The 18,118-nt window shown below is 34.6% G+C and overlaps 1 protein-coding gene across 10 annotated transcripts in view; it reads right to left on the bottom strand.

The window, feature by feature from the left end:
- Window positions 1-18,118, bottom strand: part of TEX9 (testis expressed 9) — an 86,731-nt gene that overhangs the window by 47,757 nt on the left and 20,856 nt on the right. For all 10 annotated transcript variants that reach the window (XR_004820128.1, XR_004820129.1, XM_035727973.1 and 7 more), the window contains 3 exons: window positions 16,730-16,812; window positions 16,146-16,319; window positions 3,945-4,079 (listed from right to left, as the gene is read on the bottom strand). Coding sequence is in view for 8 of the 10 variants with exons in the window: in XM_035727973.1 (XP_035583866.1) it covers window positions 3,945-4,079; window positions 16,146-16,319; window positions 16,730-16,812 (392 nt within the window). In the remaining 2 variants the exon portion in view is untranslated. The remainder of the gene's footprint in view (window positions 1-3,944; window positions 4,080-16,145; window positions 16,320-16,729; window positions 16,813-18,118) is intronic.

The following is an 18,118-nucleotide window of genomic DNA, read 5'->3' as shown; positions in this document are numbered from 1 at the left end:
ATCGAGTCCCACGTCGGGCTCCCTGCTGAGCAGGGAGTCTGCTTCTCCCTCTGACTCTCCTCCCTCTCATGCTCTCTCTCATTCTCTCTCTCAAATAAATAAATAAAATCTTAAAAAAAAAAAAGTAACCACAATAAGATACAATTAGTCACCCACTGGCACAGTGAAATGTAAAAGCCTGACTATATCAAACGCTGGTGAAGATATGGTACAGCTAAAACTTTCAAATGCTGCTGTGGGGAATATAAACTGTTAGAGCCATTTTGGAAAACAGGCAGTTGAATGTACATCTATAATAAAACTCAGAATTTAAATCTAGGTATTTACCCAAGAGAAATGAAAACGGATGTCTACACAAAGACTTATATGTGAATGTGCACTGCAGCTTTATCTGTAATAGCGATCACTGGAAACAACCCTAAGTCCATCAATAAGGTGGCATTGTTTGGTATATTTATACCAAGTGGAAAATTATTAAAAGTGAACTACTGTCACATGCAGCAATGGGATGAACTTCAAGATGTTCTAAAATAACTCAAGCTTCTTTCCCAACCTATTCCAGGGAATGGCACGATCTATCTGGTTCTGAAAATTAAAAATCAAAATGTCCTCTTGAAAGCTTCCCTTTCCCACAATCCCATATCCAGTCCATCACCATGTCCTAGTGATTTTTCTCTCTTCAGTGTATTTTGATACTTGGTTTCTCTCCATTTTTACCACTATCAGTTTAGGCGAAGCTACCTCATCATCTCTCACACCGCTATTCTTAACCAGCATTCATTCTTGCCTCCCTCCAATGAATTCTCCACACAACAAACAAAAACACTTTCTAGGTGCTCATATGATCATAGCATGGTCTCCCCCAACCTTGTTCAAAATAACCATGCAGTGGCTTTGTACTACTCTTTGGATAAAAGCCAAAATATTTAACACAGCCTATAGGATCTAGATGGTTTGGCCTCTACCACCTATGTTTGAGGCTCATTTGACAATACTCCCTTCACTTCCATCCCTGACTTTCATGACCTTGTCTTTTTTCCTGCCACAGAGCCATTTTTTACATAGGATTCCTTTTGTCCATAATCTCTTCCTAGCATATAACTTGTTAATATTATTCAGATCTTAGCTTAGAATTACATTTTTAAAAAAACATTCCTTGACCTGGTTACCTGCTCAAAGCACAGCTGCACCTCAGTTTTACTTGATGAATTGTCTAAATAACACACAGCTTCTCCACTACAAAATGCATGATTACACAGACCACATTTATTTTTTTATCACCTTTACACCTCCAGCCTCTAGTAAAGATCTAGCAGGTACCTAGAAGGTCCTCATAAATATTTCTAAATGAATGAAGAATTAGAAATTATCTGTTCCTAAATGAAGTAACATGGGCTTGGTGACATTTTAAATGGACTACAAGCAAACCATCTAATCAAATCCTCTGTTTTTAAGAAGCATTCCAATTAAAGCATCACACAGTTGTCTTTCCACATTCCTTCCTGCAGTGTGTTTCAGAGGCAATTACTACCTTCAAGGCACTGAGACACAGCAGTGAATGAGACAGTCAGAGTCCCCGCACTCAGGCAGCATCTGGTTTAACTTGACTGACTTTTCATTTCAAAAGTTACTCTAAGGGCAGATTACATGTTTCCTAACCTCTGTGGAGAATACATCATTTTTTAAAATAAATCTTTAACTTTCTGATCACTATGAGGCAATCTTGTTCTATTTTATGAAGACTTAGTATTTCTTAAACATACAGACCTGAATAATTTTAATTATCTACCTAATTATATGTCTAATCAGAATGAGAAGCAAGGTACAAAGAATTAAAATGGAAAAAAGTATACCTCCTCACAAAAAACTTATATACAGACTAGACTACAAGGAAAAACTTAACCACATATGGCCAAAACATCCTTCAAAGACAAAAGTTAGAAATGAAGCAAAATAATTGAAAAATTAAAAACTTAAGACTCGGGCGCCTGGGTGGCTCAGTTGGTTAAGCGACTGCCTTCGGCTCAGGTCATGATCCTGGAGTCCCGGGATCGAGTCCCGCTTCAGGCTCCCTGCTCAGCGGGGAGTCTGCTTCTCCCTCTGACCCTCTGACCCTCTTCCCTCTCGTGCTCTCTATCTCTCATTCTCTCTCTCTCAAATAAATAAATAAAATCTTTAAAAAAAAAAAAAAAAAACTTAAGACTCATACATATTTTTTCAGAAATTTGACAAAGTTACATCTTAGAACTCTGATCTCAAAATGTCTACTTGATAGCAAATAGTTACACAAAATGTTCTCCCACTATGTTTAAACTGATCATCCATAATATAGACTTGGGATCAGAAATTTGTCTTCAACATATTTGTTTTTACAGTGTTGATGGTTTTAAACTATATAATGAGGACTTGGTATGTCAATTTGCAAAATGGCTGATTAGGATTACTGTTGTCATGGAAACAAGTTTTTCCTTCTACTTCTCTAATGTGTGTGCTAAAACAGAGATCACATCTACAACCAAGAATTAGCAAATCCTGACATATACACGGTTATTCCATTTTATTTTCTTCAAAATCCCTTCAGAGTGAACCAAATTGGAAATAATATTCCAATAGCATGCTAATTATTGGCAAGCTGTAAAGATGACTTCCTAACTTGTTCATTTAATAACTTCTATTCTAAATCCCCATCATCATACCATCATTGATGTCTCTTGAACATGAACAGTCTGATCACACAGCATAAACTATCTCACAGAGAAGATCTTAAAACTCTGTAGTCTCTGTAACATATCTGCCTTTGTTAAACGTGTTGGAGGATTTATCAAGTTCAGTTTAGTTCTATGTCCTATTAAGTGTTATTAGTTTAATCGAAAATGTATCATCTGTGTATGTAATGAAGGTAGCTCCTAACTTCATCATCCGAGCCACTGTTAAATTATTCAATATTGTCCTAAGGGAGAGATTCCAATGGAGCATCACTTTTAGGTTGACATAGAACCAAAAACTAATAGCCAAAATGTATAGAGTATACAAAAGGTTTTCACACACAATGATACTTGAGCCTTCATTTATTCAACAAATATTTCAGGAATTGAGTGCTAATTCTATGCCAATCATTGGTTAGATACTGGGATACAAGAGTGATCCTTACAACTCTATAACAGTGATTATCAAAATGTCATCTCAGAACCAGTGGCTTCAGCATCACCCAGGGAACTGCTATTAAAACAAGTAAAAACAGGTCTCACCCCAGATCTACTAAATCTGAAACTCTGGGGGTGGGGCCCAGCAATCTATGTTTTAACAAGTCTTCCAGGTAATTCTGATACATGCTCAAGTTTGAGAACCACTGCCCTGTAAAGTAGCCCTTTGCATTTATATTAGAAAAGTGGGGCTAAAGGGCGCCTGGGTGGCTCAGTCATTCAGCGTCTGCCTTCGGCTCAGGTCATGATCCCAGGGTCCTAGGGTCGAGCCCCGCATCGGGCTCCCTGCTCTGCAGGAAGCCTGCTTCTCCCTCTCCTGCTCCCCCTGCTTGTGTCCCCTTCTCTCGCTGTCTCTCTCTCTGTCAAATACACAAATAAAATCTTAAAAAAAAAAAAAGAAAGAAAAGTGGGGCTCAGAGAAGGAAACAGACTTGAGATACCAAAGAGGCTTTTTCCTACCACTTATCCCCAGAGATTAGAAAAATGTCTGGCACATAATATAGGCACACAATAAAGATTTGTTGGATGAAAAAATGACTGAATCCTCCCAATTATGGCAATAGCCCAGGCAATATAATCCTAACTTGAAGATATACATATCAATAATGAACACACTTCTTCTGAAAAGAGAAATGTTAACCATGACATCAAGAATTATAACTTAAAAACTAATTATTTTTGACTCTTGTATAAAAGAAGTTACCAAAGGTGACCACTTTCAAAACTTCAATTTTTCCATACCTTGTTATTTTGCCTTGATTTACTTAACTCCAGTTTATACTTTTCTGCCTCTTCTAGAGCTCTATTCAACCGAACTTCTGTAGCACTTTGGTTACTGGCAGCCTGTTTTTGTAGTCTTCTTTTATTTTCTAATTCCTATATGGTAAAAGATAATATGGAACATTTATAAATATATCATTAGTTCCCTCTATTATTCTGTAACATTTTCCATTTCCATATTCCTTGCTTTCTCCCAAATTTTACATACACAACCCCCCCCCCCCCGCCAAAGTTTGGGGGCCGAGCACCGAGTGACAGAGGGCTTAGAGAATTCTTACCCTGAATTGGTATTAGAAAGATATATCCTTAAAGATGTAGTCATGAATTAGGCTTTCAAATTACTTTTTGTTTGGAATTTTCTATCTCTTTTTATATAGTATAGAGGTCCTCTATACTTATTTTATAAGCAACTCTTTGTCACTATAGTTCTTCCTTTGGGAACCTCCCCAAAACAGTTATGTAAGTCACAAACGCTCATAAATACTGTGTTTGTATAAACCTAACAAAGTATATCATATAAGAAATATTTGTTAAGAACAGAGCATTCTACATTAGCCTTACAGGGAAAGTCCCAACTCTTAGCAAAAACAACAGATCTTATGGATTCAGGTTCTACATCTTGGGGTAGGTTCAGACTTGCATTTCTGCAAATATTCTAAGAGATGCTGTTGCAGAGAGTCTACAGAAGAAACATGAACATGTAGGATAAACTCCAAACTCTACCATAACCTGGCACTATAATCTCATCTCCTGCAAGATATTACCTTCAGATATATCTCCCAAACAGCTATGTTTCTTGCCTCTGAACGTTTTCTCATCTCATGCTCTTCCTTTGCTCTTCCTTCTGCCCTGATCCCTCCCCCCTGCTCATTTTTACGTAGCCAGCACCTATCCATCCTTTAAGACTCAAACGAGGAGTGTACATGAGGGTTTTACCTCCTCCAAGAAGCCTCCCCTCATTATCTTCCTCATTCTCCTCCCAGGCTGGATTAGGTACCCTTTCTTCAGAGCTTCTACAACACATTGACACACATATAGCATATGTGTGCTGTGCAGAACTGAAACTATCCATTTACTTCATTTTCCCCACAATTAATGTAAGCTCATTGAGGATAGAAATAGTCTTAATTTCTGTATTCCCGGAACTTTAGTGGCACAGAAGAGGCACTAACGACATGTTTATTCAACTGAATTTATTTTGTAATATTTAACTCACTCTTCTTTGCATCCCCTACAATACCTAGTACAGAGCCTTATATACAACAGATATTCAATAAATATCATGGAATTAAAATGATGCAGTTAAAAATACAGTTGTCTGTTTTCTTCTTCTATAAACTTTTTTCTCCTGGCTGTATCACTGTGTTTTATTTGAAAACTGATCTCCCTGACCCTAAGTAATTAAGGGCAAAACAAAACACAACAAAACACATGCTGCTCTTTATGTGGGTTTTTAAACAAACCAAACTGTATGAGTACCATCTGCTATCACCAGCCTTCTTCACAGCTTTGTGGGTGGTAGCTACAGTAAGAGCAAGCTTGATTTATCTGACTGTTCACATGGAAAAGGCAAAAATTTTCCTTAGCTACAAAGTCCACAATTCTAGTTGCCTCATTTCAGCCTCCACCTATAAGAATATGAAAATAAATCTTTGCCCTTCTCTTTCCTGCTGGCAACTTTGTAACCTACTTCACAGAAAAATGAAAACCATCCAATACCACATTATGTTCCTCTACCCATGAATCAATACGGCCCCCTTCTTGGGAGAAGTGAAAAACAAAAAACATTAGAAAAGTAATATACAAAATAAAGTATTCCTATATGAGCAAATCCACTAAGGAAAGGAAAAACCTTACCAAAAACTTGAAAACATTTCTGTTTTCAATCACACTCAAGTACTTTTTACAAAGTGCAGACAAGATACCAATATTTTTTATGAGAGAGCTTATAAGCTGAAAATAATAAAGTTAAAATACTGTTACCAAAAAAAAAAAAATTAAGCAGTTTACATGTTAGAGAAAAATTTTAGGGAAGATTTCAAACCTTGAATTTTACATTAGCTTTAAAAGAAAAATCTAGATAGCTTAAAGGAATTAAAATCTCACTTTAAAACTTAATTACTATGAGCTCCAATGAGAAATAATTTGCCATCCTCTCTTAACTTTTAAAGCATTCCTAAGGAACTGGGAGAAGGCAAGAAAATAGAGAGCTATGTATTAGTAGCCACAGCACTGACAAAATGGTAGCAAATGCTTTAAGAGTAACATAAATTGCCACAGTAAGTCAGAAGAGGAGTAATGAGATGAGGACAAATAAATGATAAGGTTCTAGAAACAAGTGGCTAAGGTACAAAAAGCAATAAACTTGGAGTCAGAGAACCTACGAGCTGTGGTAGTCTGTTTCCATATCTGAAATTGGTAGTAATGATATCTATGCCGAGTTACGTGTTGATATTTATTGAGCACTTACTATGTGCCAGGTACTATTCTACATGAATGATGGGCACACAAAATTAATATATACAATGGATAATTAAGTAGTACACCATGAAACCTAAGCTGGGGGAGAAGGGAATAAAAAACTGGGGGGAGGTGCAGATCTATAGAATAAAAACACATGACTACACACAACTATCATATGTATGTGATAACAATTTGTAAACTATATACTATTAAACAAAGGTAAGGACCATTAATATCATGGCTTTGCAGGATACATATAGGCAAAAATTTAAAAGCTTTCTTTGCAAGATAAGGATGTGAAAAAATTAAGAAAATGCTTTTGAGGAGTTTTGCTATAGAAACAAAAAAGAACAAAAACATCTTTAGGAAATGATACAAACCTCAATTTTAGCTGGAGTGAAAGATAAAAAGAGAGCAGACTTTTTTTTTAAATGAGTTACTAATATTAATAAGCATGTTTGCGTGACATAATCCATGGTCAGAGAAACTTGTGAAGTGTACCTACTGACTTTAATTTGACCAAAAAAAACAAAACAGAGATTAAGGCTTCCACCCTTGACGAAACAATAAGAACCTAACATAAAAACACACTGTAAACAACTAAAAAAAATGTTAAATAACTATTTAGAGATAAAGGAAAACGGTAGGATTATGACTACTGAAAGAAGAGAAATAAATGGAGTAGTCCTACAATCACCCCAGCATTCTGCCTGGAGGCAATATCCACACTGTGGGTATAAGGAGGAGAAAATACAAACAGAACCAAGGTCTGCTGAGCTGAGGAGACAGAGATGGAAGTTGGAGGAGATTGAAGCAGCTGGAATTTCTGAGAAGGGTTCAAAAAAGGAGGAACTCCATTAGGAGGGAACTTCAGAAATCTACACAGGATATCTTTTGAATATACTGAGGACTAGGCCACACCTAGTGGCTACTCTAGACCAACCCCGGCCAAACTTAAAAACAGGCCTTAAAGGTACTAAACTGACAAATAACTACTTGTGTTTAAAGAGTACATTAAATACAGATACTCAACAATATAATATTCGCAATGTCTAGCATCCAGTATAAAATCACTAACTAAACCAAGAAGCAGGAAAATGTGATTGATATCCAGAAGAAAGATTCAATAGAAACAATCCATAAATGAGAAATATGATGAATACAGCAGACGAGACTGTCAAAACAGCTATTTTAATTATATATGTTAATATAATGAGGACATAAATTCAGAATATAAAAAAATCAAATGGAACTTCTACAGATGAATAATATATCAAAATGAACATTTCACTTGGTTAAGAGCGTATTAGACACTGCAAAGAAAAGATCAGTGAACTAATGAAGATAGCAACAGAATCTATCCAAATAAAAAATATAGGTGAAAAAAGGCTAAAAACATCAGTGACCTAATATCACTGATACATTATCAGTGGGATAATATCAAGTGGCCTAACAAAAGTATAATTGAAGTTACAGGTTGGGGGAGGGAGAGAAGGGGCACAGAAAAAATACTGGAAGAAATAATAGCCAAACTTTTACAAATTTGATGAACACTATAAACCCACAGATTCAAAAAGTTCAACAAACTTCAAGCCAAATAAACACTCCCCACACAAAACATATCATTATGAAATTACTGAAAACCAGTAACAAAGAGAATGCCTTAAGAGCAAAGATAAAAGATACAAATATACAAGGGTAGAAAGAAAAGAATTACTGTGAACTTTTTGTCAGAAATAACATAACCCAGAGGACAATGGGATGATATCTTCAAAGTACTAAAAGAAGACAGAAACTGGGGCGCCTGGGTGGCTCAGTTGGTTAAGTGGCTGCCTTCAGCTCAGGTCCTGATCCCAGGGTACTGGGATTGAGCCCCACATCGGGCTCCCTGCTCAGCGGGAAGCCTGCTTCTCCCTCTCCCACTCCCCCTGCTTGTGTACCCTCTCATGCTGTCTCTCTCTCTGTGTCAATTAAATAAATAAATAAATAATCTTAAAAAAAAAAAAAAGACAGAAACTTTCAATTGGTAATTCTCTAACTAGTGAAAATATCCTTCAAAAATTTAAGGGGGTCCAAACACACACAAGTGCATACAGAACTGGTGAAATCTGAGTAATGCCTGTGGATTATACCAATGTCAATTTCCAGGTTTTAATACTGTCCTATTATTATGTTAGATGCTCTTAATGAGGGATACTGAGTGAAGGGTCCACAGGACCTCTATCATTTTTGCAGCTTCCTGTGAATCTGTAATTTTCAAAATAAAAAAAAATTAAGGAAAAACACAGTCTTTTTTCAAAGAAACAAAAACAAGGAATCAGTGACTAGCAAACTGGCACCACAAAGATTGAAAGGGTAGTTATTTCAAGCAGGCATATAGAAAAACAGATTGAAAGAATGAAGAATACAAGAAATAGCAAATATAAAAGGCATTTTCATATGTTAAGCTCTTTAAAATATAACTATTTAAAGAAACACTGTGGGATTTATGACATTTAAAAGTAAAAGCATAAAGGAAAGGGGCAGAAATAGAATATACTGTTGTGAGGATCTTATATGTGAAAGAATATAACATGATTTGAAGGTAGACTGTGGTATGGTAAATATGTTTTTTTGTGTTTTAATGTAATTTATGCATATAAATATGTTTTATGTTTTTTGAGTTAAATGTAACATAAAAATATAAGAGACATAGCAATGTCTCTTGGCTAAATACTAAAAAATATTCAATTCAGAACAGGAAAAAAGCAACAAGGAATGGTTAGAAAAAACAAGACACGAACAGCAAGATGATAAACTTAACCCGAACATCAAAAATTGCATTAATCTAATTGGTCTGAACATGCCAGTAAGAGAGAGAGACCATCGTAGTGGATGAAAAAGCAACACCCAATTATATACTGGCTACAACAAACCCATTTTCAATATAAAGACAGATGAAAAGTAAAAAGTTGAAGAAAGATATATCAAGCAAACATGAAGTATAATAAAGCTGGAATCACTACACTAATATCAGACAAAGTAAGCAGACTTTGGAACAAGGAATGTTACTAGAGATTTTAAAAAGTATTTCATAATTATAAAGAAGTGTTAATCAAAAACACTATACTCCTAAATGTGCAGGCATCCAAAACAGAGACTAAAAATACATAAAGCCAAAACTGATATAACAGAAAGGAGAAATAGACAAATCCACAATTCTAGTCAGAGATTACAGCACCTCTCTCAATAACTGACAGAAAACTTGAACAACACTATCAACAAATTTGCCCTAATATTTATAGAACACTCCATTCAACACAGCATACTATATATTCTTTTCAAATTACATGAAGTATTCACCAAAAGAGGCCAAATGCTGGTCCGTAAAACTAGTCAAGATAAATTTTAAAAGAATGAAATCATGAAGTGTAGGTTCTCACACCACAGAATTAAATTAGAAATTAACAGAAAGACATGAAAAATCCCCAATTATTTAGAAATTAAACAGTATACTTCTAAATAATCCAAATGGTCAAGAGAAATTGAAGTAGAAAACACTTTGAATTTAATGAAAATAAAAAGACAACATCAAAATTTGTGGAATGAAGATAAAGCAGCACTTAGAGGAAAATTTATAGCTTTAAAATGCTTATGTAAGAAGAAAAGTAGAAAATCAATTATCTAAACTTCTACCTTAAGAATCCTGAAAAGAAATTAAACCCAAATAAGAATGAAGGAAATGCTAAAGGGTAAAAATCAATGAAATAGAAAACTGACAAAAAGAGCAAAGTCAATGAAGCTAACTCCTGACTCATGGAAAAGTTCAATGAAATTGGTATGTATCTAGCTAGATTGATAAAGAATAAAAGAGAAAAGAGACAAATTATTAATATCAAGAGTGAGACAGGTGTCAGTGCAGATAATGCAGGCATTATAAATATCATAAAGGAATATTAAGGACAAATTTATGCCAATAAATTTGATAACTTAGATGAGATGGAAAAATTTCTTAAAAAACATAAATTATCAAAACTAACTCAAAAAGTAATAAAAAATCAAAAGACTCATCCACTAAATAAATTGATCATTAGAATCCTTCCAAAAAGAAAATTCCACTCCACATGGTTTTATTGATGACATATCAAAATATAGATCAATGAACATAGATCAATGTAGCAGAATAAACAGTCTAGAAATAGACCCATATATATGGTCAAAATTCATTTTCTAAAAAAAAAAAAATTTCATTTTCTACACAGGTGCCATGGTAATTAAATTGAGAAAGAATAGTATTTTCAACAAATGCTGACTGTATGAAAAATAAACTTTGACCTTTATTCTCATATAAACAAAATTAACTTGAAATAGATTACAGATCTATTTATATACTATATAAATGTATGTATACATACACATACACATACACACACACACACACACACACACACACACACACACGGCTAAAACCATAAAACTCCTGTATGAATACATGAAGATTTTCTCCCATGGGGTGGGCAAAGATTTCTTGAATAAGATGAAAAAAGCACAAACTAGAAATAAAATAAAATATTGGAATTCATCAAAATTTAAAACTCTTTTGAAAAACACTGTTAAGAAAATAAAAAAGCCAAGTAAGATTGGACGAAACTATTCACTATATATTCTAGTAAAAGAATTATATAAGGAACTCCTACCTCAACTCAATACATTTTTATTTTTTTTTTAAAGATTTTATTTATTTATTTGAGAGAGAGAGAGAGAGAATGAGAGATAGAGAGCACGAGAGGGAAGAGGGTCAGAGGGAGAAGCAGACTCCCCACTGAGCGGGGAGCCCGATGCGGGACTCAATCCCAGGACTCCAGGATCATGACCTGAGCCGAAGGCAGTCGCTTAACCAACTGAGCCACCCAGGCGCCCTCAATACGTTTTTAAATGGGCAAAAGGTTTGAACAGACAAAAGAAGATATATGAGTGGCCAATATACTTATGAAAAGATGCTCAAGATCAATAGTCATAAAGGAAATACAAATTTAGCCATAATGAGATGCTAATCTTCTGCCCCTCTAAAAGGATTAAAATTCAAAAGACTGACAATACCAAGTGCTGCTAAAGATACAGACTAACTGGAACTTTCATATATTGCTGGTGGGAATGAAGGATGGTACAATTACTTTGGAACAGTTTGGCTGTTTCTTATTAAGTTAAACACCAGTTTCTGTAATACCCAGAAATTCTACTCTTAGGTATTTATCCAACATCACGAGTGATGTTGGATGCGCCTGTATAAAAACAAGTGTCTATATAAAAATTTGTATATGAAAATTCATAGTGGCTTTATTTCTAACAGTCCAAAGTTAGAAATAACTCAATGCCTACCAACTGATGAATAAACAAAATGCAGTACATCCATAAACAAACACTACTCAGCAATATAAGGGAATGAACCACAAAATATGCAACATTAATGAATCTCAAAATCATTATGCTGACCAAAAGAAGCCAGCCATAAAAAGTACATACTTAGGAGTCCATCTATATGAAATTCTAGAACACGGAAAACTAGTCTGTAACGAAGGAATGCAGATCAGTGGTTGGGCCATGGTTGGAGATTGAAATTTTAAGGGAAGGGAGACAAAGGAAATTTTGGGAAGGTGATAGAAATTTTATCTTGATTGCAGTGGTGGTTATAAGGATATACTATTTTGTCAAAGCACAGTGAATTGCACAATTAAAACAAGTATATTTAATTGTATTTATTTCTTGATAAAGTTGATTTTAAAACAGATCATTAATTGAAAAACAAAATTCAGTGCTGAAATAAATTGTTTTCTGCATAAATATGTTTTAGAAATGGCTCTACCTGTTAGTGTAAGTTAATATGTATAGTGTTTTTTTAAACAGCTGGCTTTTATAGGTTTATAGAAGAAACTCCATCAAACTCAAGCTCTGTTTTGCATTTCTATCAACTACACTGAGGTTGGTTTTTAGAAACAGATAGTGAGCAGAATTGGCAAAAAAAAAAAAAGATTCAATCTTGAGTTCCACATAACCCATGAGAGTTGTTACACCTCTCTTCCTGGTAGGTAGATAAGGACTCAAAATGGGAAGTTCAGAGCTAATCAAAGTCATAAAAATCTTCAGATAGTCTATGTATCCTAACAGCTCAGAACACTCATTGTGACTCAAAGGTTTCAAATATTTAACTCTAAACAGCAATGAGATTTTGGAATAGTTGTGTGTTTAGGACCACTTAATTTTGAGGGGTTGGAGAGTCTACATGATCTGTAGGAAGAACACAGACTTTGGAGTCAGACAAACATGGTTTGAGTCCTGCGCTGCCACTACCTGAATGACCCTGGGCAATGAGATTTTGGAATAGCTGTGTGTTTAAGACCACTTAATTTTGAGGGGTTGGAGAATCTACATGATTTGTAGGAAGAACACAGACTTTGGAGTCAGACAAACATGGTTTGAATCCTGCACTGCCACTACCTGTATGACCCTGGGCACTTTGTTTAACCTCTCAGACTCAGTTTCTCTTTCTGTAAAATGTTTTGACTGACACATAGTACTCAAAAAAATGTTAGTTCCATTTCTGCCCATACAAAGGTAGAGTTATAATCAATGTAGTCTTTTGAGAACAATAATCTATTGATAGAGTACAAGATACAATGGATAAGAAAAAGAGAAAGGAGATAAAATAACCAGTGAGGAGGATTCAGAAATAATAATAGCTTGAACCAAGAAGGGGCAATGGAAATTGAAAAGAAAAAATGAATGCAAAACATTTGAAGAATGCATAGGATGGGTATAAAGGCCGGGAACAAGAAGAGAATCAAAGATGTAGGCAGGGTTTCAAGATTATGTAAAATGATAATGATATGACCAGAAACTTGGTAGCATATGACAAATGATAAAGTATCATGACAAATAAAAATACTGGTGTCCCAGATACAACAGGTTTTTTCTTAGAACACTTGTCTAACAGATGTAGTGAAAAGAAGGGCCATATGCACCCCAATGTTCATAGCAGCAATGTCCACAATAGCCAAACTGTGGAAAGAGCCAAGATGCCCTTCAACAGACGAATGGATAAAGAAGATGTGGTCCATATATACAATGGAATATTACTCAGCCATCAGAAAGGATGAATACCCAACTTTTACATCAACATGGATGGGACTGGAGGAAATTATGCTAAGTGAAATAAGTCAAGCAGAGAAAGTCAATTATATGGTTTCACTTATTTGTGGAACATAAGGAATAGCAGGGAGGACATCAGGAGAAGGAAGGGAACAATGAAGGGGGAGGGAGTTGGAGGGAGAAAGAGCCATGAGAGACTATGGACTCTGGGAAACAGAGGGTTTTAGAGGGGAGGGGGGTAGGGGGATGGGCTAGCCTGGTGATGGGTATTAAGGAGGGCACATACTGCATGGAACACTGGGTGTTATTTGAAAACAATGAATCATGGAACACTACATCAAAAACTAATCATAGTATGGTAACTAACATAATAAAATAAATAAAATTAAAAAAAAGAACATTTGTCTATATTTTTTAGACCAACATATGAACCACATAATGTGAACCACATATGTAATTTTAAATTTTCTAGTAGCTACTTTAAAAAGAAACAAGTGAAATTAATTATAATGCTATAGTTCACTTATCCCAATATATCCAAAATATTTTAATATGTAATCAATATAAAAATATTCTCTTTTATTCTTTATTAAGGCTTCGAAATCTGGTATTTATTTTAAACTTACAGCATGTCACAATTTGGACTAGCCACATATAGTGAGCTACCATATTGGATAGTACTGGCTTACACTATTAGATACTATAATTAATTTTGATTTCCAGATATATAGGTAATCAAAATGTGGTATATCCATTCAATGTTACACTACTCAGTAATGAAAAGGAACAGACTACAACATGGATTAACCTCAATTGCCTTTTGCAAATGAAAAAAACAGACTCAAAAGCCTACTAAGTAACTCTATGTGATTCTAATTACATGACATGCTGGAAAAGGTCAAAATATAAGAACCGAAACCAGATCAGTGGTTGCCTTAGACTGGAAGGAGGAGGAGGACTTGACTAAATTCACAAGGGAATTTTTAGGGACAGTGGAACTGTTCTGTATCTCAATTATGGCATTAGTTATATGACTATGTATTTGTCAAAACTCACAGAACTGTATACTTAAAAAGGGTGATTACTGTACACAAATTTTATCTCAATAAAGCCAATGTTAAGAAATTTATTATCAGAAGATAATGCTAATTATACAAGATGAAAATGGTCAAAAATATGCTTTTACAGGAACACACTAAAGAAAAATATAGAAACGAAGGCATAATTTCTTACTACCTAAATCTCTTATTTTACATAATTTTTATCATAAGTCTTACAAAGTAATACCATACAGTATGTTTTATTTTTATTATCTCAGTGGTACATTAATATAAGTTTTTTAATGGGATAGCTTATTTAAAATGTATTATCCCATTAGATTTGACACCAAAAGCACAAACAACCAAAGGAAAATTAGATACACTGGGCTTCAAAAATAAAAAATTTTTGTGCTTCAAAGGACACTGTAAAGAAAATGAAGAGACAACCCAAAGAATAGGAGAGATATTTAGAAATCATGTATCTGATAAGGGACTTCACTCTAAAATATATAAAAAACATTTACTACTCAATAATTTAAAAATTCCAACTTAAACAATGGGCAGAGGATTTGATCAGACATTTCTCCAAAGAAGATATACAAATGGCCAATAAACATATGAAAAGATGCTCAACATCTTTAGTTATCAGAGAAATGCAAATCAAAATGATGAGCTAACCACATCACATGATTAGAATGGCTATAATCAAAAAGATAATCTAACATGTGTTGGTGAGGATGTGTAGAAAATGGAACCCTTACACACTACTGGTGGAAATGTACAAATGGCATAGCTAGCTGGAAAATAGTTGACAGTTCTCAAAAGGTTAAACACAGGGTTCCCATATGATCCAGTGATTCTACTCTTAGGTGTATACCCAAGACAAATGAAAATATATGTTCACACAAAAACTTGTATGTTAATGTTCATAGCAGCATTATTCAAAATAGCCCAAAAGTGGAAATAACACAAATGTCCATCAACTGATAAACAGATGTGTTATATCCATATAACAGAATATTACTTTATAAAAAGGAATGAAGTACTGATATGTACTACAACGTGGATAAACCTCTAAAACATTCTTAAACAAAAGACGTCAGTCACAAAATACCTCATATTGTATGATTCTATATATAGAACATCCAAATGTCCAAAATAGGCAAATCTGTCAACAGAAAATAGAAGTTGCCTAGAGCTGGAAGGGACTGGGGGAAGAGGGTTGTGGTACAGTGGCTAAAGGGTATGGAGTGTCTTTTTTGGGGTGATGAAAATGTCCTAACATTGATCATGGTGACAGCCACACAACTCCCGAATATATTAATAAGCCACTGAACTGTATACTTTAAAAGGGTGATTTGTATTATATGTGAATTGTATTTCAATAAAGCTATTAAAAAATATCCTTATATGGTGGAAGACTTTTTAGTAAATACTAACAAAATAACTGAACAAGCAAAAGTGGTCCCACACAAATATGTAACTTTGTTTTATAGTATCTTTAACATTAGGTCCAGAAAAATAGCAAAATTACCTTTTCTACTGAAGACAGCTGTTGCTGTAATCCATCACATTTTTTATTTAGCTCTTCAAAAAGAGTTTTATATTTTTCTGTTTGAGACTGTTGCAAATTAATTGTTCGCTGCTGTCTCACACAATCTTCTTCAGAGTTTTTTATCTGAGACTTTAAATCCTGAATTTCATTTTCCTATAGTTAGGAAATTAGAGATTATGTGAAAAAATGCACAAGGTTTGGTATCACAACATAAAGCAGAAAACAAAAAGGAGCTTCATATGATTTGAGATACTTATATTCACCTCACAAAGAAAAACAAACTACATTCCATTTTCATCTTCAAAAATGGAAGTCAGATGTTTTATTTTTATTTAAGAGCTTACATTTGTAAATCTTATACAGAAAACTCTAACTGCTAACAAGTATTTAATATTCTTTAGCTCAATGAAAATTCAACATCTCAAAATACAATAAAATTTAGTATTTACATATAATTCAAAATTTAACTGTAAATTAATCTCAATGAATATATTTTAAAAATAACTGAAACTGCTCCTAAAATATCTTGGAATATTAATGCATTTATTTTGATATGTTTTTACCTTTTTATTGCATTCATATACAACATTATCCAATTCCTCCTGCATAACACGGAGTTTGGCCTTTAAAAATCTGTTCTGGGCTTCTGTGGATTTAAATAAAATTACATATATTGTCTTTCACTGAATCTAAGATGCCATCAGTTGCAAGACAGACCATTATTTTATGAGGAAAAAATGTTCAAGATGGGGAATTTAACAGGAGATCCCTGTCTGAGAACACTAAAGACACTAAATACCCATACTATAAAGATAAATGAAAAACAAATCCACCCAACAGAAAGGAACTCTTCACATCTCAACCCGGAACTGAGGAAAGAAGGGAAAAACAACAAAAACCTCTCCTGAGAATCTGAACCACAAGCCAGTACTCAGGTTAAGTCTGCAGACTGTATTTGTCTTTACCAACAAGATCCAAAATACCTCGGTCAGAATTTAAAGTGGTTTCAGGTTGGTAACGTCCCCAGGTGTTTGGCAGAAACAAAGATAAAACCTCTCTAGTAAAACTCAACTTCAATCTCAGCCACTGTGATTATAAATTACTAGTGATTGTAATACATATCCCGATTTCACAGAAGTTAAAACGTAGTCTATGTGCCTTAGAAGCAGAGAAACACACTAATACCTTACTGCTGAAGCTTTCTCCCACAATCCCTAAGCTCTGCCTTTGATATTTCATTGCTACCTAAAATTCTTTATTCAATGATATCAGCAGCAAATCTTTGATGTTTCTAGAACTATGTAAGTAAATAGAGTGAAAAGTGAACTTAGAACTCATTCCATAATTCATTTGATCATTTATCCACAAAATATACATTAAGTCTCTATAGTGTTCCAGGCATAGTAGGGATAAGACAAGCTTTGCCTTCATGGATCTTATCTTGAATAAACACCCTGAACTGTCTCTGAGGAGTCATTAGGATATATCCCAACAGAGCACAAACATCTCCATATATGCTTTCCACTCCAAAGCTCTTCTTACTAAATGCTCCCAGTGTTACCATGGAGGTGATTAACGATGACTGGCTCTAACCCACCTAGACCTGTCTAGCCTCAAATCTCCTTCAAGCCTCTCATGTCACTCCAGGTTAGCACAGGATAGAAGGGAAATGATATATTTAAAAATGTGAAGTTTGCAGTAGTTGGTCTCTAAGGAGAAAGAAGGAAGAATGGGAGAGCATGACTTCGTCCATCTCTTTCTCTCCCCCAACTAACCTCAGTGTAACCAAGGAGCCGAATGCTCTCACCTGTGTAGGCACATAGTATTAACCTCCCATCCCCATCTCCCTCTGACTTTAGTCTTACAGAGCAGTATGTGCTACTAAGCTACTTTTTTTTTTTAATCTTTTCCTCTTGCCTGTATAGCCATTCAGGCAATCATCTGGAATAAGA

This window comes from Zalophus californianus, chromosome 6 (genome assembly GCF_009762305.2).
Source record: "Zalophus californianus isolate mZalCal1 chromosome 6, mZalCal1.pri.v2, whole genome shotgun sequence".
Classification (NCBI taxonomy): domain Eukaryota; kingdom Metazoa; phylum Chordata; class Mammalia; order Carnivora; family Otariidae; genus Zalophus; species Zalophus californianus.
Note: the sequence above shows the minus strand (reverse complement) of the source record. Positions and strands in the feature narration are given on the sequence as shown.